This window comes from Procambarus clarkii, chromosome 16 (genome assembly GCF_040958095.1).
Source record: "Procambarus clarkii isolate CNS0578487 chromosome 16, FALCON_Pclarkii_2.0, whole genome shotgun sequence".
NCBI classification, from domain to species: Eukaryota; Metazoa; Arthropoda; class Malacostraca; order Decapoda; family Cambaridae; genus Procambarus; species Procambarus clarkii.
This window is the reverse complement of record NC_091165.1, coordinates 31,240,423-31,267,530: the sequence shown is the minus strand read 5'-3', so window position 1 is coordinate 31,267,530 and position 27,108 is coordinate 31,240,423. Positions and strand designations below refer to the sequence as shown.

Below are 27,108 nucleotides of genomic sequence, written 5' to 3'. Positions count from 1 at the left end.
GAAGCCTCGGGGCATCCGGGTGGGAAACCAACCTAGTGCATTGCAATAACCTAAACCTAACATGCAACGCTGATGCTGCCTGTACCCTAACAGGAACATCCTCAGAGTAAAACTGGAGCACAAGCAGAGAACATGACTCGCAAGACTACGGGTCAAAGGTGTCATTGACCCAACAGGCAGCATGACGAAGGCAAAACAGGTGACTGTCACCCTGAGACAAGGGCACACTGCAACCTTCAAACCCGCACAAGGCAGGCTGGAATTCGGGAGACGCATCCATGGGTCCCCGAGCCCCGACAGGGGGTTTCCAGGGCCCGTAGGTTAACAACTACGGGAAGCCCGGGCAAGGTGTTGCTTACCGGTTAAGAAACCCAAACAAGGGTAGATGATAACACTGAAAATCCCCTGGGACGTGTACAAGCACGGGGGCCTAGCAGAGGGCCACCAAAACAATATCAGGGGAACTATAGACCCACGAGGCAGAACCTCCACCAAGCAAACAAAAACAAATCAAAAGAAAAACCCTGCAAAAGCACACCGTCTCCAGAGGCAACAGGAACCGGTCGCCACTTAGGTGGCAGGCCGCGCAACACCTTGACGCCCTAACCAGCACAACACCAATCCCTACCCAAGGCCAAACAAGGGCCCCAAGCCCCAGCTGGCCCCAAGGACGAGGCAAATGCCGAGCAGCAAGAACCCCTATGGGAGCGGTTCTCGAACGCCCCAGGGAAGATAACCCTGACACGCAGGGGCAGTACTCACAGGGCGCCTAGGGAAGGAAGCCCCTAAGCACATGCAGCCCTGGCACTGATGAGGTACTACTCCTGGCCACCGCACAACACACAAAAACAGCGGAGAATGCCACACGAGGCAAACACCGCCCAGGAATTTGAGGCCACAGAAACGTCTATCCCGGTTGATACTAGCTTGCAAACTGAAGGCAGCCTGTGCGGTGAGGTCTGCCCCCCCCTCCCGAGGGGGAGGGGGAGGGCTGTGCAGACGACCGGCGCGGCAGTAAATTGATTGTTTGATTGTTTCTTTGGGATTGTAGGGAGTTTCTACCTCTCTGTTCGTTTTTTTGTTGTAGTTTTTACCATGTGAGGTTTGTTTTGTTATGCCTACCTTTCTGGGTGCCTGACCCCGGTCGATGGCAAATAAGGAAAACCCCAACCATATGGGGTTTTCCAGGGCCATTGCTCCCTGAAACGTCTCTGAAGGAGCCAGGTTCTGGCGCTGGTCCCTGGTAGGTCTGAACTCCATAGCTAATGTCCCGGTCTAACATAACATACATTAGCCCGATAAGCTCCAGGGAGCCATAAGGGCTCCCCACAGAAAACAGGGGCAAAGGAGCAGGAGGGAAGAGGGAGAAGCAGGGAGGGAAACATGGGCACGGACAGAAGTAAAGACGAATCGACTAACACCCCCAAATCCTGGTCCCTAAAACCCAAACGAGGCAGGTCCGAGGCCTCCAACTGGGCAACCAACCTGACGTGATGCAACAAGGAGAAGCGAGCTTGCATTGCCACCACAGCCTGAAACCTCTCGTCTGCAGATGAGGAATGGGTAAACTGAAGCACAAGCGGAGAACACATCCCACAAGACTCCGGGTTGAAGGTGTCACCAACCCAACAGGCAGCATGGCAGAGGCAGAAGGGGGTGATCTTCTCTCGAGGCAGGGGCGATGAACAACTGTCAACACCGCACAAGACGAGAGAGAACTTGGACAGATCCAATGTTGCCAACCAAGCCCATGAGGGTTTTCCAAGGTCTGCATGGTATAAGTCCAGTGGGACTTATAAGTCTAATGGGAAGCTATTGTCCAAACCTATAAGTCCAATGGGAAGCCCAGGCACTGTGCCCAGCTAAGCTGGTAGTCTCCCTGCTTATAAACAGGCAAACTGACTACTAACAGCGGTGGTGAAACCTCAGGAGCAACGGAGGAGGAAAGTCAACACAACCTAGGCTGGCCTAATATGCCACTAAGCAGACCTCCACTGTCAAAATAGGGAAAATACCAAAAAATAAAAAAGAACAAGCCCCCAAAACAACACCCAAAGGAAACTAGCAGCCAGAGAGAAATGTCGATCGTTTCATGGGTATAGGAGACTGCACCAAGCCGCAGCATCCCCCCCTCCCTCCCACAGTCAATAACACTCCCATACCCGGGGCATGACGGGAAGCCGCACACTTCCCGACTTACCCCAAGGGCGAAGACCTCATCAAACAACAAAGCCCTATAGAGCAACCTGTCCTCTTAAAAGGAACGTCGGTTTTGGCCGTTTGCCCATATGGCCGAATTTAGACGTAATTTGAAAATGAAAAATAAATGTAAATAAATTTGGGATTTTTTTTTTCAACAACAGTAAGTTAAGGGTCCTCTGATAGGTTAGGTGGGCAGGAAATTCTCATAAAGTTTCAAAACGTTATGAAAAACGTTAATTTAAAGTGTCCTCTTATAACCTCGGCGCGTACGCCGGATGACTCAAATAGAAAACGGAGCAAAACGTCACCTTTGTGAGTCGATTTCATTTCAAATTACAGTACATTCAAATTTGGCCATAGTGCGCATACGTGCGAAAAGTGACGTTATTTTTAAGAGGATGGGTTGCATAGAGAGCGAGTCCCAAACGTCCAGGGAAGTCAGCCCTGACTGCAAGAGTAGCACTTATGGAGCACCCAGGGATGGGTACCCAGGGTGCATGCAGCTCCATGTGCAAAGAACACCTGGCCACACACACACGAGCCTATGAGTGCAAGGAGCCTATGCTATGCTTTCTAACTTCAGAATTGCATTTAAATACATGGATGGCGATATACTAAAAAAATTGTTCATGACTTTTGTTAGGCCAAAGCTAGAATATGCAGCTGTTGTGTGGTGCCCATATCTTAAGAAGCACATCAACAAACTGGAAAAGGTGTAAAGACATGCTACTAAGTGGCTCCCAGAACTGAAGGGTAAGAGCTACGAGGAGAGGTTAGAAGCATTAAACATGCCAAAACTAGAAGACAGAAGAAAAAGAGGTGATATGATCACTACATACAAAATAGTAACAGGAATTGATAAAATCGACAGGGAAGATTTCCTGAGACCTGGCACTTCAAGAACAAGAGGTCATAGATTTAAACTAGCTAAACACAGATGCCGAAGAAATATAAGAAAATTCACCTTCGCAAATAGAGTGGTAGACGGTTGGAACAAGTTAAGTGAGAAGGTGGTGGAGGCCAAGACCGTCAGTAGTTTCAAAGCGTTATATGACAAAGAGTGCTGGGAAGATGGGACACCACGAGCGTAGCTCTCATCCTGTAACTGCACTTAGGTAATTACACTTAGGTAATTACCAAAACAGAGATGCAGGGCCAGAAAACAGGATTGGTTCGACAGAAATTGTGAGAGGGCGAGAGACCAAAAGACACAAAATTGGAATCAGTATAGGAAGAGGCCAAACCCCCAAACATACCAGCGATACAAAGATGCGAGAAACAACTATACAGCAGTAAGGAGAGAGGCAGTAAGAAATTTTGAAAAAGGGATAGCAGATAAATGTAAAACAGAACCGGGCCTATTCTTCAAATTCATAAACAACAAATTGCAGGTAAAGGATAATATCCAGAGGTTGAAAATGGGAAACAGATTCATGGAAAATGAAAAGGAAATGTGTGAAACATTAAATGAAAAGTTCCAAAGTGTGTTTGTACAAAATGAAATCTTCAGAGAACCAGACACAATAAGAATTCCAGAGAACAACATAGAGCGGATAGAGGTGTCTAGAGATGAAGTGGAAAATATGCTAAAGGAGCTCGGGAAGAACAAAGCAGCTAGCCCAGATGGCGTTTCACCATGGGTTCTGAGAGAATGTGCATCTGAGCTCAGCATTCCACTTCACCTGATCTTTCAGGCATCCCTGTGTACAGGAATCGTAGCAGACGTGTGGAAGCAGGCTAACATAGTTCCAATCTACAAAAGTGGCAGCAGGGAAAACCCCCTCAATTATAGACCTGTATCATTGACAAGTGTAATAGTGAAAGTATTGGAAAAGCGAATCAAAACTAAATGGGTAGAACACCTGGAGAGAAATGATATAATATCAGACAGACAGTATGGTTTTCGATCTGGAAGATCCTGTGTATCGAATTTACTCAGTTTCTATGATCGAGCCACAGAGATATTACAGGAAAGAGATGGTTGGGTTGACTGCATCTATCTGGACCTAAAAAAGGCTTTCGACAGAGTTCCACATAAGAGGTTGTTCTGGAAACTGGAAAATATTGGAGGGGTGACAGGTAAGCTTCTATCATGGATGAAAAATTTTCTGACTGATAGAAAAATGAGGGCAGTAATCAGAGGCAATGTATCGGAATGGAGAAATGTCACAAGTGGAGTACCACAGGGTTCAGTTCTTGCACCAGTGATGTTTATTGTGTACATAAATGATCTACCAGTTGGTATACAGAATTATATGAACATGTTTGCTGATGATGCTAAGATAACAGGAAGGATAAGAAATTTAGATGATTGTCATGCCCTTCAAGAAGACCTGGACAAAATAAGTATATGGAGCACCACCTGGCAAATGGAATTTAATGTTAATAAATGTCATGTTATGGAATGTGGAATAGGAGAACATAGACCCCACACAACCTATATATTATGTGAGAAATCTTTAAAGAATTCTGATAAAGAAAGAGATCTAGGGGTGGTTCTAGATAGAAAACTATCACCTGAGGACCACATAAAGAATATTGTGCAAGGAGCCTATGCGATGCTTTCTAACTTCAGAATTGCATTTAAATACATGGATGGCAATATACTAAAGAAGTTGTTCATGACTTTTGTTAGGCCAAAGCTAGAATATGCAGTTGTTGTGTGGTGCCCATATCTTAAGAAGCACATCAACAAACTGGAAAAGGTGCAAAGACATGCTACGAAGTGGCTCCCAGAACTGAAGGGCAAGAGCTACGAGGAGAGGTTGGAAGCATTAAACATGCCAAAACTAGAAGACAGAAGAAAAAGAGGTGATATGATCACTACATACAAAATAGTAACAGGAATTGATAAAATCGACAGGGAAGATTTCCTGAGACCTGGCACTTCAAGAACAAGAGGTCGTAGATTTAAATTAGCTAAACACAGATGCCGAAGAAATATAAGAAAATTCACCTTCGCAAATAGAGTGGTAGACGGTTGGAACAAGTTAAGTGAGAAGGTGGTGGAGGCCAAGACCGTCAGTAGTTTCAAAGCGTTATATGACAAAGAGTGCTGGGAAGACGGGACACCACGAGGGTAGCTCTCATCCTGTAACTACACTTAGGTAATTACACTTAGGTAATTACACACACACGCCACCATCGCCAAGAAGGAAAACAAAACTGAACTAGATTTGGGGGGTTTTAATGAAGAAAGTATTGATATAAGCAGTCTACACAACAAATTGGCAAAATTAGATATTATAGTGAACTATCATGTAGAAATAATTAGCAAATTGAAAGAAAGTAATGAGCACCTGAATAGCAAAGTATCAGGTATTGAGGGGTTAGTGAAAGACTTATGCAAGGACAAGAATCAATTGGAAACAAATTGTAAAGCCATAGAAGAGAAAAATAAACTTTTAAAAATAGCTTTAGATACTGGAGTTAAGTGATGTAAAACAGCTGCAGACACAAGACATTGTTGCACTCACAGAGACAAAACATGAAGATGATATTTTAAATGATGTCATATTCCCAAGGGGCTACTCAGTCTGGAGACGGGACAGAAAAATTAGTAAAGGCGGTGGTGTTGCTGCTCTGGTGAAAGAACACCTAAAGGTAAATGAAATAATGATTGCCAATCCATGAGACGTTGACATAATACCAGTATGATCCCAGGCTGCCTGAGAAACGAGTTTACCCCGAGAGTTATTCTGTCAGGCCAGACCTAACTAAGAGGTCAAAGAGATATAAACCTGGAAGTGCACATAGTAAACACTCGATAGAATTAGACGAGTAGATTAAGAGTATGGGCAATGAGTAAGAATATAAATAAATGACTTGACATGAGATGTGGAGAATTTGCTGGAGGCGTGGGGACTCACTTTAAGAGAGTTTTGACCTCACTTGAGCTGAAGAAATCATGAGGGAAGGTCGCGCTCCATTGAGCCCCTGGTGAAGAACCCCCCCCCCCCTGTTTGATATACCTTCAAGAAGAAGGAAGTGAACTTTTCGACTGTGGAATAAGTCTGTGGACGTGTCAGCTCATGTCGTGAACTGCAGAAAGAGTGTGGAGCAGTTTAAAGCAGTTCTGTGGGCAGCCGAGGGTGCCCTGAGTGTCAACCGCTCAGTCAGTGAGCGCAGCGAGCGGACCAGATTCTGTGGTAAGCTCATTTTAACCAGTTGATACTGATTGCCGGTTGTTAATCGTGTGCCCAGCGACCATAGCGGATGTTTGTTGATGTATTAGGCATGTTTAATTGAGGCAGAAAGCTTAAATAAGAGGATAGAGATGAGGGAGCCAGCTGGAGGAAGGAGCAGTATGTCCTTCGCCGCCGAGTGCCTCTAGCCAACTGAAGTAGGTGGCAGCGGCGGTGGCAGGCAGCCACAGCGGGGGGCGGCTCAGGAGAGGCAGAGGTGGCCTCGTCCGGTCGTGGGGAAAACCCTCCTTGATCATGTGGTGATCAAAGGGATGTTGGATGAAGACATATATTATGCATGAGTTTATTTTAGTTATATGTTTGTTAGGGAAACATTTTTATTGGCGTGTCAATGGGTTGCAGGTTTGTCTGCGGGAAGGGTTGCTGAGAACTTCGAGCCAGTAGAGGGAGTTAGTGGATAAAACTCCAAGGCAGTTGAAGGAACAGTGTACTCTGAGGAAGAATACCCCCATAGTGAGGAGTTGGACTTCAAACTGTTAAAGGAAGAGCAGTGAAGTGAAGTTTCACGTGCTTCTGTGGTACCCGTGGTGAAGCACCACTGCTGTTAAGGAAGACTTCATGGTGTAGCAGCTGGAAGAACTGTAGAGGACCCTGGTAGACAATTCTGTGAGAACCTGAAGTGTTCAGGGTAGTAAACCTCTGGATGCAGAGAGGAGGTTCTAATTAATTACTTAAAGAGGGTTGATAGTGTGTTTGAGTATCATTAGTGTGCATGACGCAGTGGGAGGTGAGTGACTGGACGTTTGTATCAAGGAATATTTATACTGATGTTTATGTTGTTGCAGCCATCAGTTGGATTCCTTGTGTATATTTATTTATATATATTTTAGGGCTGATAGTGCCATATTGTATTACAGGATTTAACCCTCTAGCTAAGGCTGGTAGCCTAAGTGGTGAGCCAGGAGTTGGGCTACCACTTGATATAAGCAGCTGATAGAGTCCCGATGGGATTTGATGCAACCTGACTGTAATAGCATAGAGTGTAGGAGTCATTTTTGTACCTTGTGTGTCTGTTGTATATGTTCTCTGTATATTAAATGTTTATAACCAGCAGGTGTTTGCCCTTGTCCGAGTGAGGCTTCCCAGAAAGTAGGGAGGGGGAAAAAAAAAAAAAATAAAAAAAAAATAAAAAAGAGAGAGAGAGAGAGAGAGAGAGAGAGAGAGAGAGAGAGAGAGAGAGAGAGAGAGAGCGCGCGAGCGAGCGAACGAGCGAACGAGCGAACGAACGAACGAACCAAACAACCAACCACAGCTGTGGACAGGGTGGTACAGAATTGTAAGCCAAAGAAAGGGGGATTGAGGTAGTCATACCATGTTAGGAGAGAGTGGGGAGTCACAGCGGCTCAAATTGGGTGTGTGCATGTGACAACAAGGCCAGTGCTGAAGCCGCACCCCCTAAATGTGTGACGCTGAGCTCGTCTTCAAGAGCAGGAAGCATACAAGGTGATCTCCTGATCAAAGAATAAGCACTCTATGGGTTTTGGTTGGTTGTACGGAAGGGACGTAAGCACCCTACTTACATTACACGTAATAAATAGCACTAGAGATCTGCAATCAGGATGATAAACTAACGATCATAAATGCATATAGTCCACCCCCATGCAACACATGGTCAAAGGAGGAGCTGGATAATAAACGAAAGGGTCTTATAACAATAATGAGAGATTATAGCGAGAGCTGATAAAAATAGATCACAACTGTTGGTAGTCGGCGACTTCAACTTGAAATCCATAGATTGGGTTAAATCCATATTAGTTCATATGAAGCTAGAACAGAGGATTTTTGGACTTGTAAATTCGTAAAACTCATCCTGGAAACATTCATGTTTCAACAAGTTAAACAAGCTACGAGGATGAGGGAAGGGGATGTTCCCTCCATGCTGGATTTGATATTTACCAGGAAAGAGTTAGAGATATTTGACATTCAGTACCTGCCTCCCTTGGGAAAAAGTGACCATGTCTTTTTGGGGAATAAAGTATGCAATGCGTTATAATCTGGAAGAAAATGAGGTTGAAGCAGTTGAAAAGCCTGATTTCAGGAGAGGTCATTATGAGGGTACTCAGACATTTCTTTAAGGAAATTGACTGGAAAGACTTGCTGTTAGGACATGAAGTAAATGAGATATATGTCAAGTTTTGTGAAATATAAGATAAAATGCACAAAAAAATTTATACCAAAGCAGAGATTCAGAACTAGGAAACAGGATTGGTTTGACAGAAATTGCAAGAGGACCAGAGACCAAAAGACAGAAAAAATGGAATCAATATAGGAAGAGGCCAAACCCCCAAACATACCAGCAATACAAAGATGCGAGAAACAACTACACAGCAGTGAGGAGAGAGGCAGAAAGAAATTTTGATAAAGGGATTGCGGACAAATGTAAAACAGAACCAGGTCTATTCTATAAATTCATAAACAACAAATTGCAGGTAAAGGATAATATTCAGAGGTTGAAAATGGGAAATAGATTCACGGAAAATGAAAAGGAAATGTGTGAAACATTAAACGAAAAGTTCCAAAGTGTGCTTGTACAAAATGAAATCTTCAGGGAACCAGACACAGTAAGAATTCTAGAGAACAACATAGAGCAGATAAAGGTGTCTAGAGACGAAGTGGAAAAAATGCTCAAGGAGCTAAGTAAGAACAAAGCAGTTGGTCCAGATGGAGTTTCACCATGGGTTCTGAGAGAATGTGCACCTGAGCTCAGCATTCCACTTCAACTGATTTTTTAGGCATCCCTGTGTACAGGAGTCGTAGCTGATGAGTGGAAAAAGGCTAACATAGTTCCAATCTACAAAAGTGGCAGCAGGGAAGACCCCCCTCAATTATAGACCTGTATCATTAGTAAGTGTAAGTCAAAATATTGGAAAAAATAATTAAAATTAAATGGGTAGAACACCTGGAGAAAAGATATAATATCAGACAGACAGTATGGTTTTCGATCTGGAAGATCCTGTGTAACGAATTTACTTAGTTTCTATGATCGAGCCAGAGATTTTACAGGAAAGAGATGGTTGGGTTGACTGCATCTATCTGGACCTAAAAAAGGCTTTTAACAGAGTTCCACATAAGAGGTTGTTCTGGAAACTGGAACATTTTGGAGGGGTGACAGGTAAGCTTCTAACATGGATCAGAAATTTCCTAACTGATAGAAAAATGAGGGATGTCATCAGAGGCAATGTATCGGACTGGAGGAATGTCACAAGTGGAGTACCACAGGATTAAGTTCTTGCACCGGTAATGTTCATTGTCTACATAAATGATCTACCAGATGGAATACAGTATTATATGAACATGTTTGCTGATGATTCTAAGATAATAGGGAAGATAAGAAACCTAGATGATTGACATGCCCTTCAAGAAGACCTGGACAAAATAAGTATATTGAGCACCACTTGGCAAATGGAATTTAATGTGAATAAATGCCATGTTGTGGAATTGGAGAACATAGACCCCTACACAACCTATAAATTATGTGTGAAATCATTAAAGAACTATGACAAAGAAAGGGATCTAGGGGTTATCTTGAGGTTATCTTGAGATGATTTCGGGGCTTTTAGTGTCCCCGCGGCCCGGTCCTCGACCAGGCCTCCACCCCTAGGAAGCAGCCCGTGACAGCTGACTAACTCCCAGGTACCTATTTACTGCTAGGTAACAGGGGCATTCAGGGTGAAAGAAACTTTGCCCATTTGTTTCTGCCTCGTGCCGGAATCGAACCCGTGCCACAGAATTACGAGTCCTGCGCGCTATCCACCAGGCTACGAGGCCCCCTATCTTTCTAGATAGGGGGGTGGTTCTAGATAGAAAACTGTCACCTGAGGACCACAGTAAGAACATTGTGCGAGGACAATGTGCCTTTGCTACACTTTCTAACTTCAGAATTGCTTTTAAATACATGGATGAAGAAATACTAAAGAAATTGTTCACGGCTTTTGTTAGACCAAAGCTGAAATATGGAGCTGTTGTATGGTGCCCATATCTTAAGAAGCGCATCAACAAACTGGAAAAGGTGGAAAAACGTGCCAACTAAGTGGCTCCTAGAACTGAAGGACAAAAGCTACATGGAGAGGTTAGAGGCATTAAATATGCAAAAACTAGAAGATAGAAAAAAAGAGGCGATATGATCACTACGTACAAAATAGTAACAGGAATCGATAAAATTGATAGGGAAGAATTCCTGAAACCCGGAACTTCAAGAGCAAGAGGTCATATATTTAAACTAACAGAACAAAGCTGCCAGAGAAATATGAGAAAATTCACTTTTGTAAACAGAGTGGTAGACAGTTGGAACAAGTTAGGTGAGAAGGTGGTGGAGGACAAAACCGTCAGTAATTTCGAAGCGTTATATGACAAAGAGTGTTGGGGAAGACGGGACACCACGAGTGTAGCTCTTATCCTATAACTACACCTAGGTAATTACAGATGGTACAGCCACACAGGGCAAAATCCATTACAGGAAGGCGAGGCCATAGATGACCGCTGACCGACAAACACATAAGACAAGAACTGAAGTGGTGAGAGGCCGACCCGTTGGGCTGGTTCCCTCTTTCTTTTAGGCCTAAGTGGTCCCTGGTAGTCCTAAGAACTCGTTGTGACTGATGACCCTAAAATAACACATATGAGTTCGAATAGCTTCAGGGAGCCAATGGGGCTACCCCCAGAAACGACCTCTTAAATGGATTCCTCAGCATTAATTACTGATTAGTAACACTCTAAAGAAATCCATAGCTATTTTACACATCTACCCAGTTTTTGTGAATGTTGGATTAAAAATTTCCTTGAAGCTGCAGTATTCTTCAAATTAACTACGCACCTTAATTCTAATGACCACTAACTGATTATTAGCTGAAAGAAAGTACTGTATAGTGGCACCTCAACTTTAGAATTCAATCCATTCCCAGAGACGGGTTGTAAGCCAAAAATTCGTAAGTCAAAATGAATTTTCCCATAAGAAATAATGTAAATTGAACTTATCCATTACACACCACCAAAAATATTAACTTAAAAATACATTTTATACCAAATAACTCTCATTTTGTCCTAGCTACAATACAGTACCGTATTATCATATTATCAGTATTATCATAAACATATTACAGTATAATATGTTTATCTCTGGGGTACTCTCTCTCCTACGTTTTACAGGCATACCATTAGGACCTGGTTGTGTCTCACTGCTTGTTTGTCTTACTAAGAATCTGTCTAAAGACACTTGTTTTTCCCTACATTTTAACACCTGTATGTAGTGAGACATCACATTGTCATTTAAAGGATCAATGCAAAGGCCTGCCACAGCTTTATCTGGGTGAGGCTTTTCAACAAAACTTTTCAGTTCATCCCATACTTCACACATTTTCTTAGCACTATCGGTAACTTTGGACCGGACTCTCGTCCATTATTCTTCTCCTGAGTCCTAACCGAGGACCGGACTTGCATCCACTACAAAAATATTTGTATAAAATTACTTTTCTATCCAATCGACCTCGGGATAGTATCAAAATAAGCGCCTTTCGAATGCACACAATTTGATACCAAAATGAAAGATGTAACATGAAACTTGATGTCCGAACACTTATATGATTATAAATAGGTTTTTGGTCAAAATTTTATAATTGTTAAAATTCTATTTATTGTGCTATTATGTTGGGACTAGTTTTAAAATGTGCGCCTTTACGTCGCGAACAATTTGATACCAAAATGAAAGATGTAACACAAAAATTTATATCAGAACACTGGAAAGATATAAATAATTTTGTGATGATGAGCTTCCAGAATTAAAATATTTGTTAAAATTCCAGTTATTGCTCTATTATTATGGGACTAGTTTTAAAATGCGCGCCTTTTTATTGTGAACAATTTGATACCAAAATGAAAGACGTAACAGGAAAATTGATGTTATCAAACTGAACGAGTATACACATTAGGTTGCAGTTTACAAATTGGTGCTCGTTCACGGGTAACTTTAGGCTTTTCTGCGGGGAGGCACTCCAGGCTTTTGTACATTATATTCATACACATCTGTACGGAATTTAATTGCGAACACAATGATACCAAAACGAACGACGTAGCACGAGAATTAATTAATGAGGAAGGGACATCCTCTATGGCCTCTACTCAACTATTTTCTCAGGTTGAACCTTACCACTGACTTTCTTGGGACCCCATGGCATGATATATAATACTTTTATGTTCAAAAAACCAAAATGCAAAAAAATAATTAAATTCTTTTCAAGCACGATCGTCACTAAGCGGGCGGCTCTAGTAAACTGAGGCAGGGTCGGCCGTGCCACCAGGGACCACGCGATCAGTTGACCCATACGTGTATCAACAAAGTTGCTAGTCGAAACAAGGCTCGTAAGTCGAGACGCATTTTCCGACAAAATTTCTGTTGTAACTCGAAAAATTTGTAAGTAGGGCCAACCGTAAGTCGAGGTGCCACTGTATTTAGAAATGCTTTTAATTTTCCAGTTTAGGCATGCCAAACTGCAGCCAACCCCAAAGGCATTTCATGAATTTTAAGGTACTGCATATTCAAAGTTAGTATTTTTTAAAATATGAATTAATATTATTATATACATAATATAAAATATTTTATAGTTAAGCCTAGATAAGGTTAGGTTCTGTTAGCAATTATTGGTATTTGCATTACAGGGATGAAGCTTCAATCATGTTCAAGCAGAGAACCTGACTGGTGTACTGTATGAGAAAAGTACCGTACACTACATATTTTATCAGTTATGAGTCGTGTGTAGTGTTTTTCTTTTACAAACGGGGGATTTGGAAGGTTGGTTATGATCATTTGACCCTTATGATGAAGACAGTTTGTTGTACAAGTATATATTACCTTTGTACAAATGCATATGATCTATAAATGATTTTTATATAATGTACAAACCTTTCTCAAAATCCAAATTTAGGGGCATAATATGTTAAAATAACAGAATAAATTCTGATTATAATGAAACAGCACTGATATTGTACTACAAAAATTTACTGATACTACCATCAAATATAGGAGTTTTCCTAATTAGCAGCCAACATACTGAATATGTTTCATATTTTAAATAAATCAGCAAGTACAGCATTGTGAAATTTCAAACATTAAAACAAGCATTGTTGTATCAGCTCCTCCAGATGTTCCTGTGGCACAGTATAGTGTTTCACCCATAAAACTTACCCGGCCCATTTTATCCCTAAAAATCACAAATGAAAAACTTATTACCTAAAACTGACATCCAAAATGTACATTCTTATCGGTAAATTGTGAGGCACTCTTCTACAATGCCTTGTTTTCAAACATTTGTTACTTAACTAGTAAACTGCTTCATTTCAAACTATTTTTTAATTCACCACACCACCAACTCCCTGCAATTGTTACTTATCAGTTTTCATTGTTGCATACATTACTGGTATCGCAAAAATTTGAAATACAGAAAATCAGAACTGATTTACCCCTATTCATTAAACAGTATCCCCCAAATAGAAAAGTACAGCTTACTGTATTTGGTTCCTGCTGCCGCTTCTTCTGAAGAAGCTCTCGGAAATGAGTAATAAATCTTAGCAGCATCTCCCTCTTGGAGGCTCGCACAGCAGACTGGACCTTGTCAAGCATGCGGCAAACTTGTGACCATGGTATGATGGATGCTACACAATTAGCACCAGACATCTCTTCAATATAAAATACAAATTAAAACACAATTGGCATCAGACATCTCTTCAATATAAAAAAAAAAGCATTTAATGTAATGAAATGTTATTTTCTGGGTGAGCCACGGAGGTTCTGTGAAGCTATCAGGCTAATGTGTGATATATTAGACTGGGGCAAAAGTCTATAGCATTCAACCTACCACGAGCCAGAACCTGTACCCCTCAAAGAGGTTTCAGGGAGCAATAGCTCTGGAAAATACCCCCCTTGTGGTTGGAGGTTTTCCTTACCTGCCTTCGACCGGGGTTAAGCACCCAGAAAGGTAGGCATAACAAAACAAACCCCACATGATAAGAAAAGTACAAAGAAAAACAAAAAAGAGGCAGAACTCCCTCTAATCCCAAGGAAACAAACAAACGTCACACATGCCACTGCTGCGCTGCTCGTCCACACAGCCCTCCCCTCCCTTCGTCGAGAGGGGGAGCCCCGGACCTCCCCGCGCTGGCTACCCAGCACTCTAGTTTGGAAGCATGAAACGACACGAAAAACCACTGACCGGAGGGAGGAAGGGTTGCCAGGGAGCTTCCAGGTCTCACCCAGAAAATGGCGTTTCATTACATTCAACGCTTTTTTTCTGCGGGGAACCTCTTCGGCTCCCTGGAGCTACATTAACAAAGATAAGGAAAAGAGGAACTTACCCGGGAAGTGGCTGCCACACATTCCTCAATGCGAAGTCAAGACAACTGGCTGCAACCTGCGACCCAAAGCACCACAGGAACGTCCAGGAGCAGGAATGTTAACCAAATAATGGGCAGCCAGGACCCCGTTTGACCTTCAAAATCACCACACCCGAATATCAGCCCAGGACATGTTGCAAAACACGGCAGCCAATGCAGTAAACTTTCAAACATCATGGGCACTAGGATAGACTGCAGGCTGGCTAGACTTAATAACCCTGCAGGTGACCTGAAAGACCCCGAGCCTTGGAACAGGGAATGAGGGAAACTGGATCAACCCAAAGCACATCCCCGGCCATCGAAGCCAAAGCGCACAGATAATGGCAAAAACCCGCAACCGGACATAACATATCATACACCCCCTGGCCTGACTAACCCAGTATCAATGACCCAAGGACCCCTCTGGAAAGCAGCCATCTCGTTCCTCGCCAGAAAAGAAGGAGAAGGCTGCAATCAAACAACCCGACCACCAGGACTGAAAGAGCAGAAATCCCTGCACTGGAGGAGAGCATTAAGCTCACCGAACTGACCCTCAGAGGCCAATTGCCAACAGAAACAGAACCTTGGAAAAGCAATCTTGAACCTAAGGGGCCACCACAAACCGAGGAGAGGAAAAATAGGAGAGCACCCTGTGCAAGGACCAGGACAGCTCAGGCGGCGCATGATCAGGCTGGAGGTGAAACAAAGCACGAGAAAGCTTACAGAATGGGGAAATAGTGACATCCACCCCGAACACAAGCTGGAACGGCTCCACCAGTGCTGCACGATACGAGATGACAGTATTAGGCATCAAATGATGCTCCTGAAAAAAGCCAAGGTAGAAAGGACAAGATAACCCAATAAGAAATAAAAGACAACCTACGAAGAGAGAGAAAATGGCAGAAAGAATCGCTGAGATGAAGCTCTCAAGTTGGCCACCATCAACGAAGCCACCTGATCACCATACAAATGGTGATAAACCAGCGTCAAAAAGACGAGATGCAAAGAGCGGAGAAGACCAGTCATATACCAGATCGGTCCGACCCGCTAGAAGAGGCAGATCCACGGAAAACATCCCTGGCAAACCGGGTTCGCACACCGAGCAAGCAGCACCCGGACCAAGGGGTCTAAAACTGAAGGGGACTTAAGGTCGAATGTGTCACCGACCCAACAGGCAGCATGACGGAGGCAAAAACAAGGAGTCACCCTGAGACAAAGGGACAGAGCAACCCTCAACTCGCACAAAAGCGAGAGGGGACGCAAGGATCTCCACTATCGGACCCGAGAGCCCCCGGGGGGTTCCCCATGGCCCCTAGACTGGGTCTGCTAAGGGTTATCCAAGGCAGGGCACTGCTAACCGGCGCCCCAAACTACCAAGCAAACTGCTAAAGCTGAACCCACGGGACGTGTCCACCCGTGAGGGCGAAGCAGGGGGTGCCACCACACAAACGAACCTAATATAAGGGGGGGGAACACAAGGCAGACCCCCCTACCAGGCAAAAACAAATATAAAAGAAAAACCACGCAAGTGGACAACATACCCAGAGGGAACACAGCCGGCCGCTGTCATAGGTGAAAACTAGCTATGCAGTACCCTGCGCCCCACCAGTGCTGTAACTACCACTTACCCCATGGTAAACAAGGGAGTAAAACCCCCTAACCCTCGGGGGCGGCCAAACGCCAAGCAGCGAAAAGCCAACAGAGGTAGACCCAAGGTGACTTGTGGAAGGCAACCCCAAGCCCCAAGGGTGGTACTTACAGGGCACTCAGGGAAGATGACCCTAAGCACATGCAGCCCAAGTACCTGAGAATACTACTCCCAGCTCACGGAGGTTCTGTGAAGCCTGATAGCTTCAGAACCACCGTAAGAGCAGCACTGCAAACAAGTCACAGCACTGAGACAAGACCGGAACTGGAGCCACACGACCAAATGCTCCAAATCACACGTGCATTTCTATGGGCCATTGCTCCCTGTGCCTCTCTGAGGGGGCCAGGTTCTGCCTCGTGGTTCCCGGTAGGCCTAGAACTCCACCCACATCGACTGATGCAAAATAGTTAGGGTATCCATATCAGCCATGGATAGCTCCGGGGAGCCGTAGGGGCTTCCCCCAGAAAAAAATAAAAAAAATAAAATAAATAAAAAAAATTTTTAAACAGAACAAATGTCAAAAAGGTTCATTCGGTGTTCAGCAGGTAGGCTGCCCCATGTTTCTTAACCCTTTAGTTGCGCATCGCATCATATGATGCTTTGACCGACTTGCAGTAAATTGCGCATCGCATCATATGATGCTTTGGAGTACTACGTAAGATTTAAACGGCCCGCGGATACACGGGGTTCACCACACCTTCATCAGGGCTCTTGAAAACAGACGCCATTTAAAAAAAAAAAATCGTGTGCCAAATTCCCGGGTGTTAGGGGCCTCAGTATTGAGTGAACTACCAAGCCTGATGCACGCAGCATGAGCTCACAGCACTGCTGTTCAGCTTGTGACCACAGCATCACCTAAAAAGCCATAATATACTTGCTCATGCTATTATGTAGCGATGATATTATTACAGAAGACCCCGGACTGTGATAAAACTGACCAGGGTTCTGATAATAGCAGGATTGTGGTGATATTTAGTGCTGTGCTCCATGGAGGGAGGAGTAATGCTGTGGGAGGGAGGGAGGGTGGTGGTGTTGTCTTCTGACTGTGTGTAATTACCTAAGTGTAATTACCTAAGTGTAGTTGCAGGATGAGAGCTATGCTCGTGGTGTCCTGTCTTCCCAGCACTCTTTGACATATGACGCTTTGAAACTACTAACGGTCTTGGCCTCCACCACCTTCTCACCTAACTTGTTCCAACTGTCTACCACTCTGTTTGCGAAAGTGAATTTTCTTATATTTCTTCGGCATCTGTGTTTAGCTAGTTTAAATCTATGACCTCTTGTTCTTGAAGTTCCAGGTCTCAGGAAATCTTCCCTGTCGATTTTATCAATTCCTGTTACTATTTTGTACGTAGTGATCATATCACTTCTTTTTCTTCTATCTTCTAGTTTTGGCATATTTAATGCCACTAACCTCTCCTCGTAGCTCTTGCCCTTCAGTTCTGGGAGCCACTTAGTAGCATGTCTTTGCACCTTTTCCAGTTTGTTGATGTGCTTCTTAACCCTCAAACCGCGCATATCATACATAAATGATATCAGTGACAAAACTGAAACCGCGCACATCATTTATATATGATTTCGTGTCTAGCGCTATAATTTAAACTCCCCGCCTGGGATAGGGGCAGCTATAGTACAGCCACGACCGATAGTTGCCAGATGCCACCTAGAAAAAAAATCCAGGCCAACATTCTTGGGTGCTACAGCGTCAGTATTGAGCAAGCCACCAAGGCTGGCGCACGCAGCACGAGCTCACAGCACCGCTGTTCAGCTTGTGACCACAGCATCGCCTACAAATACCAATATATATATGATACTGCTATTATTTAGCAGTGATAGTATTACTGAAGCCCCCTGACTGTGATAAAACTGACCAGGATTCTGATAATAGCAGGATTGTGGTGATATTTAGCGCTGTGCTCCATGGAGGGAGGCGTAAGGCTGTGCGAGGGAGGGTTGTGGCGTCGTCTTCTGACTATGTGTGGCCACCATTTATTGACTGCACTCACCATACCAACTTAGTGGTTCGATATGGTGAACACAAATGTAGATACTTATATATAACGTGTGTATAGAGTGTGATAACAGCGAGAGGAGTAGGTTGGGAGCCGCCATTTTGGTGAGGGAGGAGCGTCGTCTGCACGTCTTGGCATGGTGTTTACTGATGGCCACTATGGTCTTTGGGCACCATACCAGCTTATTTATTCAGGTATGGTGAATAAAACAGGTAGATACCTATATATAATATGTGTATATAGCGTAATAACACCACAAACAATATTGTTGAAGGACAAATATTAGTGCGTCTGGCCTTGAGGGCGGCCGCCGATCAGCTGCCTGTGTGAGTAGCTACGTCTTTGTGGCCTTTACTCACCATACAAGCTTAGATGTACAGTTATGGTGAACAAAACATGTAAATACGTATATATAATGTCTGTGTATAGTGAATAAATACAGAAAGAGTATTGTAGGAGGTGAATGAGGGTGAGTGAGGTGGTGTTGAGGGAGGGAGTGGCAGTGAGTGGCTCGCTGGTGTTTGGCGGTCACTCCTCGTTGCTTTTTGACTCACAAGACCAACTTAGTAGTTCGTTATGGTGTACAAAACGTGCAAATACTTATATATAACCTGTGTATATAGTGTAACAACAGCAAAACTATTTGTTTATTGTTTTATGAACATAATAATTGAATCACTAATATGCACACCATAATTTTGAGTACAGCGATGGTTCACACATTTTATAATATAAATATACCACAATTCACTGTATGGAATAATATTACTGCAAAAAAACTAAGAAAAAATCAATCAGAGACATTGAAATAATTAGGTAATAATATATTTGTGGCAACTGCCGTCTGACAGCTCGGGCGGAGTAGACCTCATCTGGCGAAGGCTCTGCCAACGCCCCTTTTTTGCCACACTTCCCTACCCTATTGCGGCTAAAATATGCCACCTCGATTTTTTTGTTATTTTTTCCGTGATCAGGGAACAAAAATGAACACTTCTATAAGACGAAAGAATTTTTTGGAATTTTTTTTTTTTTTGCGCCTGTGGGTGTGAATTCCATTAGGGCCCCTAGTGGTTTGAGGGTTAAGATATGGGCACCACACAACAGCTGCATATTCTAGCTTTGGCCTAACAAAAGTCATGAACAATTCTTTAGTATATTGCCATTCATGGGCCATTAGGTTGGATTCGGAAAAGTTGTTCAATGTCAACCAATATTTTTTTACTAGTTGTATATGAAAAGGGCTGCAATTGTCCCAAGTCAGTACTGCAGCGTAAATAGAAAGGGAGATTTTTTGTTTTGTTTTTTTCAACATTTTTTACACATTTTCAAGTCTGAATAAATAAACACACTTTTCAGATATAATTATTCTGTGACACTTTTCTGACATATTAGCATATAATAAAGGATCTGTAGATAGATAATTTCCAAAACATCTTTAGTTTTCCTAATACAAATTTTCAAAGTTTCCCCCAAAAAATTATGCAAATATGGCATGTTTATTGCTATTATAAAATCAATAACTGAACTTAGAGAAAAAAGCTATCTACAACATTTAGAGACATGCACTCTACATATACTGTGTAAGTTTCATGTAAATTGAATAAAAAATTAAAAAGTTATTTGAACGTTTATGTCAATTGAAAAAAAAACAGCAAATAATAAAGTCTAAGGTTCTAAAATCTGTGGCTGAAGTTGACATCAACCAATTTTCTCCAAAATTGGCACCCTTACAGACAGGCTTACGTGCAGTCAGGTGTATAAGTTTTATGTAAAAATCGTCTGATAAAAAGAAGAAAAAAACCAGCGTTGAATGTAATGAAACGCCAGACGGCAGCAAGAGCCGGGAACTTATGAACGTCATGGGCACGGGGATAGACCGCAGGCTGGCTGGACTTAATAACCCTGTGGACGACCTAGGAGACCCGAACCCGCAAACAGGGAAGAAGGGAAACCGGATCAACCCACAGCGCGTCCCCGGACACAGAAGCTGTGGCGCACAAATAACGGCGAAGTGCCGCAACCGGACACAAAACATGATGCACCCACGGCCTGACCAACCAAACATCAACCACCCACGGACCCCTCCAGAACGCAGCAGTCTCATTCTTCGCCAGAAAAGAAGGAGACGGCTGCAAGCAAACAAAACAATCTCCACAAACTAAAGAGCAGAAACCCCTGCGCCGGAGGAGAGCATGAAGCTCCCCTACCCGACCCCCAGAGGCCAAAGCCAACAAGAAAAGAGCCTTGGAAAAACAATCCTGGACCAAAGGGGCCACAACAAAACGAGGAGACGAAAGGAAAGCGAGCACTCTGTCCAAAGACCAGGACGGCTCAGGCGGCGCATGAGCAGGCCGGAGGTGAAACAATGCACGAGACAGCTTGTGAAACGGCGCAAACATAACATCGATACCGAAGGCAAGCTGAAGCGGCTCCGCCAGCGCCGCACGATACGAGGCGACAGTGTTAGGCATAAGATGACGGTCCTGAAACAACCACGAGAGGAAGGACAAGACCAGCTGAACAGACAAGGAACTAACACGACGAAGACACAAAAAGAAACAGAAGGACCGCCAGGAAACTTCATATTGCCGCCGAGAAGAAGCCCTCAGGTGGGACACCAACAAGGAGGCCACCTGATCACCATAGAGATGATGATAAACTCGAGTCAAAAAACCCATATGCGAAGAATCGAGGAGAAGATCGAACTAGCCACGTGACGTACCAGCCCGATCTGCTGAAAAAGGCGGAGCCGCGGGAAAACCCTCGGATTCGGACACCGAGCAACCAGCGCCTAAAACCAAGGCTCGGCTGACCACCAAGGGGCCAGAAGGACAACTCTCCCCTGGTAAGTCTCTAAGAGAGTCAAGACTTGGAGCAACAGCCGAACTGGGGGAAAGAGGTACAGGAACCCCCACCTCGACCAGTCTAGCCGAAAGGCATCGACCCCGACAACCTCGTGATCGGGGAAGGGCGCCGCATACACGGGAAGACGCCACGACCACGCCGACGCGAAGAGGTCCACCTCGGGGCGCCCAAACGTCTGGCAAAGTCAATGGAAGGACTCGTCGTCGACCGTCCACTCCGTGGAGAGGGGAATGAAGCGAGACAGGACGTCGGCCAAGACGTTGGACACTCCCTGTACGTGAACCGCCAGGAGAGCCAAACCCCGAGAACTCGGCAGACGAGTCACCCGAAGCGACCAACCCCAAAGAGACAAGGACTGCATCGAATCCCCGCGGTTCAGGCAATGAACCACCAGAGAGCAGTCCGAATGGAGCCGAATCGTCGATCCGCGGGCCACCCAAATCCTCTCAAGAGCAAACCACACTGCCGCGAACTCCCGCACCGTGCTGTGAGCTCGATGGAAGGATGGATCCCAACGCCCCTGGCCGGCCTGGTGAGCACTGGTCACAAAACCCCAGCCGAGAGACAACGCATCCGTGTACACATCGAGCGAGGGCTCAGGTAGGCGCCAAGGCACTGAACCCCGAAAAACCCTAAGGGGAAGAAGGTGACGCAGCAACCGACGCAAGGCCCCCGGGGGTCGAACTCTGCGATCGCGAGAGAGGCGGAAGGGGGAACCCTGAAGGAACCGGAACAGACGACGAAGCCAAACCCGACCCAGCGGGTAGACCACCATCGCGAAGTTCAGGCTCCCGCACAGCCCCTCGAGCAACCGCCGGGTGACCCGAGGACCCTCCAGAAACAGACGAAGGCGGGACCGCAGCCGCAGGAGAGACTCCGGAGGAGAGACAAGGAGGCGGTTCGAGAGTCCCAAACGAGAACCAGCCAAGTCCGAACCTGAGAGGGAACCAGATGGGACTTCCTCCAGTACACCAAGAACCCGAACCCGGCGAGCTGGGAAAGAACCAAATCCCTGGCTAGCAAGCAAGCTGACTGGCTGGGAGCCCAAACCAGCCAGTCGTCGAGGTAGGCCAACACCCGAACACCTAGGAGACGCAAACGAGCCACCACAACCCGTGTAAGGCGTGTGAACACGCGAGGTGCCAGGTTCAACCCGAACGGGAGACAACGAAAGCGGTAACTCAGACGCCCCACTACAAAACCGAGCCAGTCCCTGAACCGCGGATGAATCGGGACATGTCAATAAGCGTCCCGGAGGTCCAGGGACACCATCCAAGCTCCCGGCTCCAAGAGGAGCCGAACCTGAGACAGCGTAGTCATCCGAAAGGAGGGGCAATGAACCCAGGGGTTCAGACGGGACAAGTCCAGAATGAACCGCAGGTCCGCGCAGTCCCGTTTCGGAACCGGAAACAGACGGGAAACCCATCTGAGGGACGACGTCGTTTCGACGACGCCCAAGCGTACCCACTCCAAGACGACGCGACAGAGCTCAGGGGAAGAAGCCTGCCCCGCCAGCCCCGACCCCCCAAAGGGGGAAGGGGCCACCCAACGCCACCGCAGGCCGCGAGACACGACCCGAAAGGCCCACGAATCGTGGGACCAGGCGCGGGCGAACAGCGCAAGCCGCCCCCCCATCGCCCCGTCAAAGGGGCAAACCGCGAAAGGGCCGGCGACCCTTACGAGACCCAGAACCCCGCACAGCGCGAACACCGCGCCGACCAGACGAGGGAGGGTCCGCAGGAGGAGCCAACCCCAAACCTGACACCAGAGGCCTACCACGACGAGAGGAACCCCGAGCCCTGGCACGACCTTTCCGGGAAGACCCACCCCGGGACCCCCGGAAAACCAACAAGTCCGACATCGGACGACAAGCCGCCGACGCAGCCTGAATAAACTGCGCCACGGCCGACTCCCCAAACAGGAGAGGACAAAAAGGTGAAGAACGCCTAAGAGCCAGAGCCCAAGCAGATTCCACGGAGGAACCCAGCACCGCCTGCCGACACGCGAGACGGGAAGCATAGAACAGGGAAACCGCATCCCGCAAAATCGGCGTGAACAGCTTCAACAAGGCAGCCGACGAACGCGCAGCCGAGGACAAGGTGCCGGACCCCGGGACGGACCCAAGCGTCCCCACATCCTCCACGAGCCAATCCGAAGACAGCTCCAGGAGGGAAAAGAACCGCAAGGCCGAACACAAAAGGCCCCGAGCGCGCAAGTCCTCCGCCACGAGCGCCGCCGAAAGGGAGGGAACCTGCACATGGAGCTGAATAACGCCCACATCGCGGGGAAGGGCAGGGGCAAACAAGCACTCATTCAGGTACTCAAGACCACCCCCCAGGAAAACCTGAAGCACCGTGGAAGCCTCCCGCCACTCCAGCGCGCGGGAACGACAGAAGGAATGCCAGGAATCCAGACCAAACAAGGGGCAGTCTGCTAGCCAGGACGACTCCGGAACCTCGTAACGGAGCCAGAAAGGGAACGAAGTCCCAAACCTGAACGTGGACGGATCCATTTCCAAGGCATAATCCGGGTCACGTAGGAGGTAAGCTGCAAAGGCCGCTCGCACACCAGGTTGGATGCGATAAGCCGAAAACCTCTGGAAGGACGGAACCGACGTACAGTGGTACCTCGGAATGCGATTGTCCCTGTATGCGAGGTTTTCGGAAGGCGAGGTGTATTTACTCCAAAAATTTGTCTCAGAAGGCGAGGGTTACTTCGGGAGGCGAGTTTGGACGCGAGTTTGTTGATACGCGTACAGCCGACCTAGCGCGTTCGTCGCCCCTCCGCCCCGCCGCCCCTCAGTTTATTATTGTCTGGCGCTCAGTGACTACCCCCACATCAATTCTTCTCGCGGATTTTCAGTGTTTTGTTGGATTTTTGGTGATTTGTCTATACAATTTGTTATTATATATCTCACCATGGGTCCCAAGAAAGCCAGTGGTAAGGATAAAGGCCAGAAAGCTCCTGTGAGGATGACAATAGAGGAGAAACAAGAGATCATTCGGAAGCATGAGAACGGTACACGTGTTGTTGAACTTTGTAGGCAGTACAACAAAGCCACATCAACAATATGCACTATACTTAGGAAGAAAAATAAGATTATGGGTGCTAAAGTGGCAAAAGGAGTAAGAACATTAACGGCACAAAGACCACAAATACTTGAAGAAGTGGAAAAGTTGTTATTAATTTGGATACACAACAAGGAGTTGAGGGGTGATAGTGTTTCGGAGGCCATTATTTGTGAGAAAGCCAGGGTGTTGCACGAAGACCTTCTAAAGAATACCCCTGCAACGAGTGATGCAGATAAGAAAGAGTTTAAGGCAAGCAGGGGCTGGTTTGAAAAATTTAGAAAGAGAAGTGGTATCCATAGTGTTACAAGGCATGGGGTTATGTGATGTGATTATGGAAGGGGACTCCCCTTCCAAACAGTAACTCCTCTCCTCCTCCCCCCTCCTCACCATCTTCCATACGCCTACAGCACTCGACAGCAAGGTAAGTAATAACTGGAACACAGTTTTGTAGGTTTATTTAGATGAATTAGGTAAATTAGGTATAAAAATTTAGTTTGATGTGGGGTTTTTGGGGTAGTCAGGAACGGATTAATTCATTTCCCTTTATTTCTTATGGGGAAATTAACTTCGGAATGCGAGTTTTCGGAAGGCGAGGCGTCTCCAGGAACGGATTAAACTCTTATTCTGAGGTATGCCTGTACCCGGGGGAACACGGAACCGTACCCGGGGAGGGGCCGACACCAAATCCAACTCGTACGCAGAGGGGGGGAAAGAAAACCCCACTCCTTGTAACAATAAGCCCCGCTCAGTGGGAAGAAAAACCCAGGCGGGGTCCAGCGGGGCCCAAGGCCCCCAAGTCAGCCCCTCCCCAGCCTCGAGGTCCGTCACCACAGGACCCGAGGCCGAGTCCTCTCCCCAAGCCCCGACCCCACAAGACAAGGACGGAGCAGCCGGAAAAGCTGGAGGAAGGGGGGCCCACTGGTCAGACCCTGAAGCTTCGGCCGGGAGACAAGACTCGAATGCCTCTGCCGCCCCCCCGGAAGGGGCAACCCCCGAAGCTGCCCGAGTCTCGAGATCAAGTAACCCCTGCTCCGACCCCGAAACCCTCAGACGCTTCGGGGCCGGAAGCAGGGGCGGGGGACCAGAACGAACAGAAGGGGAAGGACGAGGAGGTGCGGACTGAACCAGGATCGAAGCGACCCCCACCCCCAAGTCCGGGTCTCGAAAAGCAAAGCGGGGCAGCCCCGGGGCATCCGGGGAAGCAACCAACCGAGCGCGTTGCAACAGACGAAACCTAAACTGCAACGCACGTGCCGCCTGTACCCGAATAGAATCATCAGAGGATTGGGTAAATTGAGTCACAAGCAAGCAGCAACACTCACAGGACTCAGGGTCGAAAGTATCACCGACCCAACAGGCAGCGTGGCAGAGGCAAAAACAATGAGGGTCACCCTGAGACAAGGGGACCGAGCAACCCTCAAACTCGCACACAGCGAGTGGGGACTCCGGGGTCACATCCACCGGACCCACGCGCCCCCTAGGGGATTCCCAGGGTCCTGAGCGTTTACTTTAAGAGGACTCGCGCTCAGGTAGTCCCAGGCAGGGCGCTGCAAACCGGCGCCCAAAACTACCAAGCAAACTTCTAAAGCTGAACCCCAGGGACGTGTACACTCACGGGGACCTAGCAGGGGGCGCCACCGAGGAGAACAGTGGAAGGGCAAAAACAAACTGAATAAAATGACAGAACCCCCCACCAGGCAAAAACAAAAAGAAAAACAAAACCCCGCAAGAGGACAGCGAACCCCAAGGAACAGAGCCGGCCGCGATGTCGGGAAATACAAGCTGAGCAGCACCCTGCACCCCTACCAGTGCAAACTGCCTCTTACCTGCCGGTAACAAGGGAGAACAGAACACCCAAGAGCCCAACAGGCGGCCGAAAAACCGAAAGGTAAAACGGACCAGCAGAGGCAGACCCCGAGGAGCCTGTGGAAGGTGGCCCCAAGCCCCAAGGGCAGTACTTGCAGGGCACCTAGGGAAGGCAGCCCTAGGCGCATGCAGCCCGAGTACTGAAGATAACTCCTGGCTCTCGCACCCACAAAACTAACACCACACTCAAAGCACAGTGCAGTAGCGACACCGGAGCCAGAGCACACGACCATCGCCTATAGCATCAGCCTCAAGAACTGAGGTGTGGGTAGCCGGCGCGGGGGGTCTGGGGCTCCCCCTTCCCCCTCCCGGGGAGGGGGGAGCTGCGCAGACAGCGGCGCGGCAGTGTGTGACGTCACACTAGTTTGCTTGTTTTCGGTTGGGGAGTTCTATCCACTAGTTCGGTTTTAGGTAGCAATTTTAACCAGAATAGGGGTTTGTTTTGGGGCGCTTACCTTTCTGGGTGACTGTTCCGGTCGATGGCAGACATAGAATGCTTCCAACTACACGGGGGCTTCTATAGGCCATTGCTCCCCTTTCCTCTCTGAGGGGGCCCGGTTCTGGCCGTGGTCCCCGGTAGGCCTAAGAACTCCATACACATGACTGATGCCAAAGTCTGACATTAGCATATCAGCCTGGGATAGCTCCGGGGAGCCGACGGGGCTCCCCCCAGAAAAAAAAATTGAAAAAAAAAACAACAAAAAAATTTAACTTAAATTTTTTTCCAATTAAATTAATTGTAATATTTGTTTAATATATGCTATTGTGATAACAAAGAGTCATAGCTATGATTTCAGTTGACACTTTTGTTTGATAATCGTTTTTGACCATTTTGGTATAATTTTGACACCTACTTCAATATTTTTTTTCTCCCTTCC

General features: G+C 46.4%; 1 protein-coding gene across 1 annotated transcript in view; it reads right to left on the bottom strand.

Annotated features, from left to right (window-relative positions):
* DNAlig4 (DNA ligase 4) overlaps positions 1-27,108 on the bottom strand; it is a 594,766-nt gene that overhangs the window by 553,834 nt on the left and 13,824 nt on the right. The window contains exon 2 of the mRNA XM_045745582.2: positions 13,906-14,075. Coding sequence (XP_045601538.2) covers positions 13,906-14,075 — 170 coding nt within the window. The remainder of the gene's footprint in view (positions 1-13,905; positions 14,076-27,108) is intronic.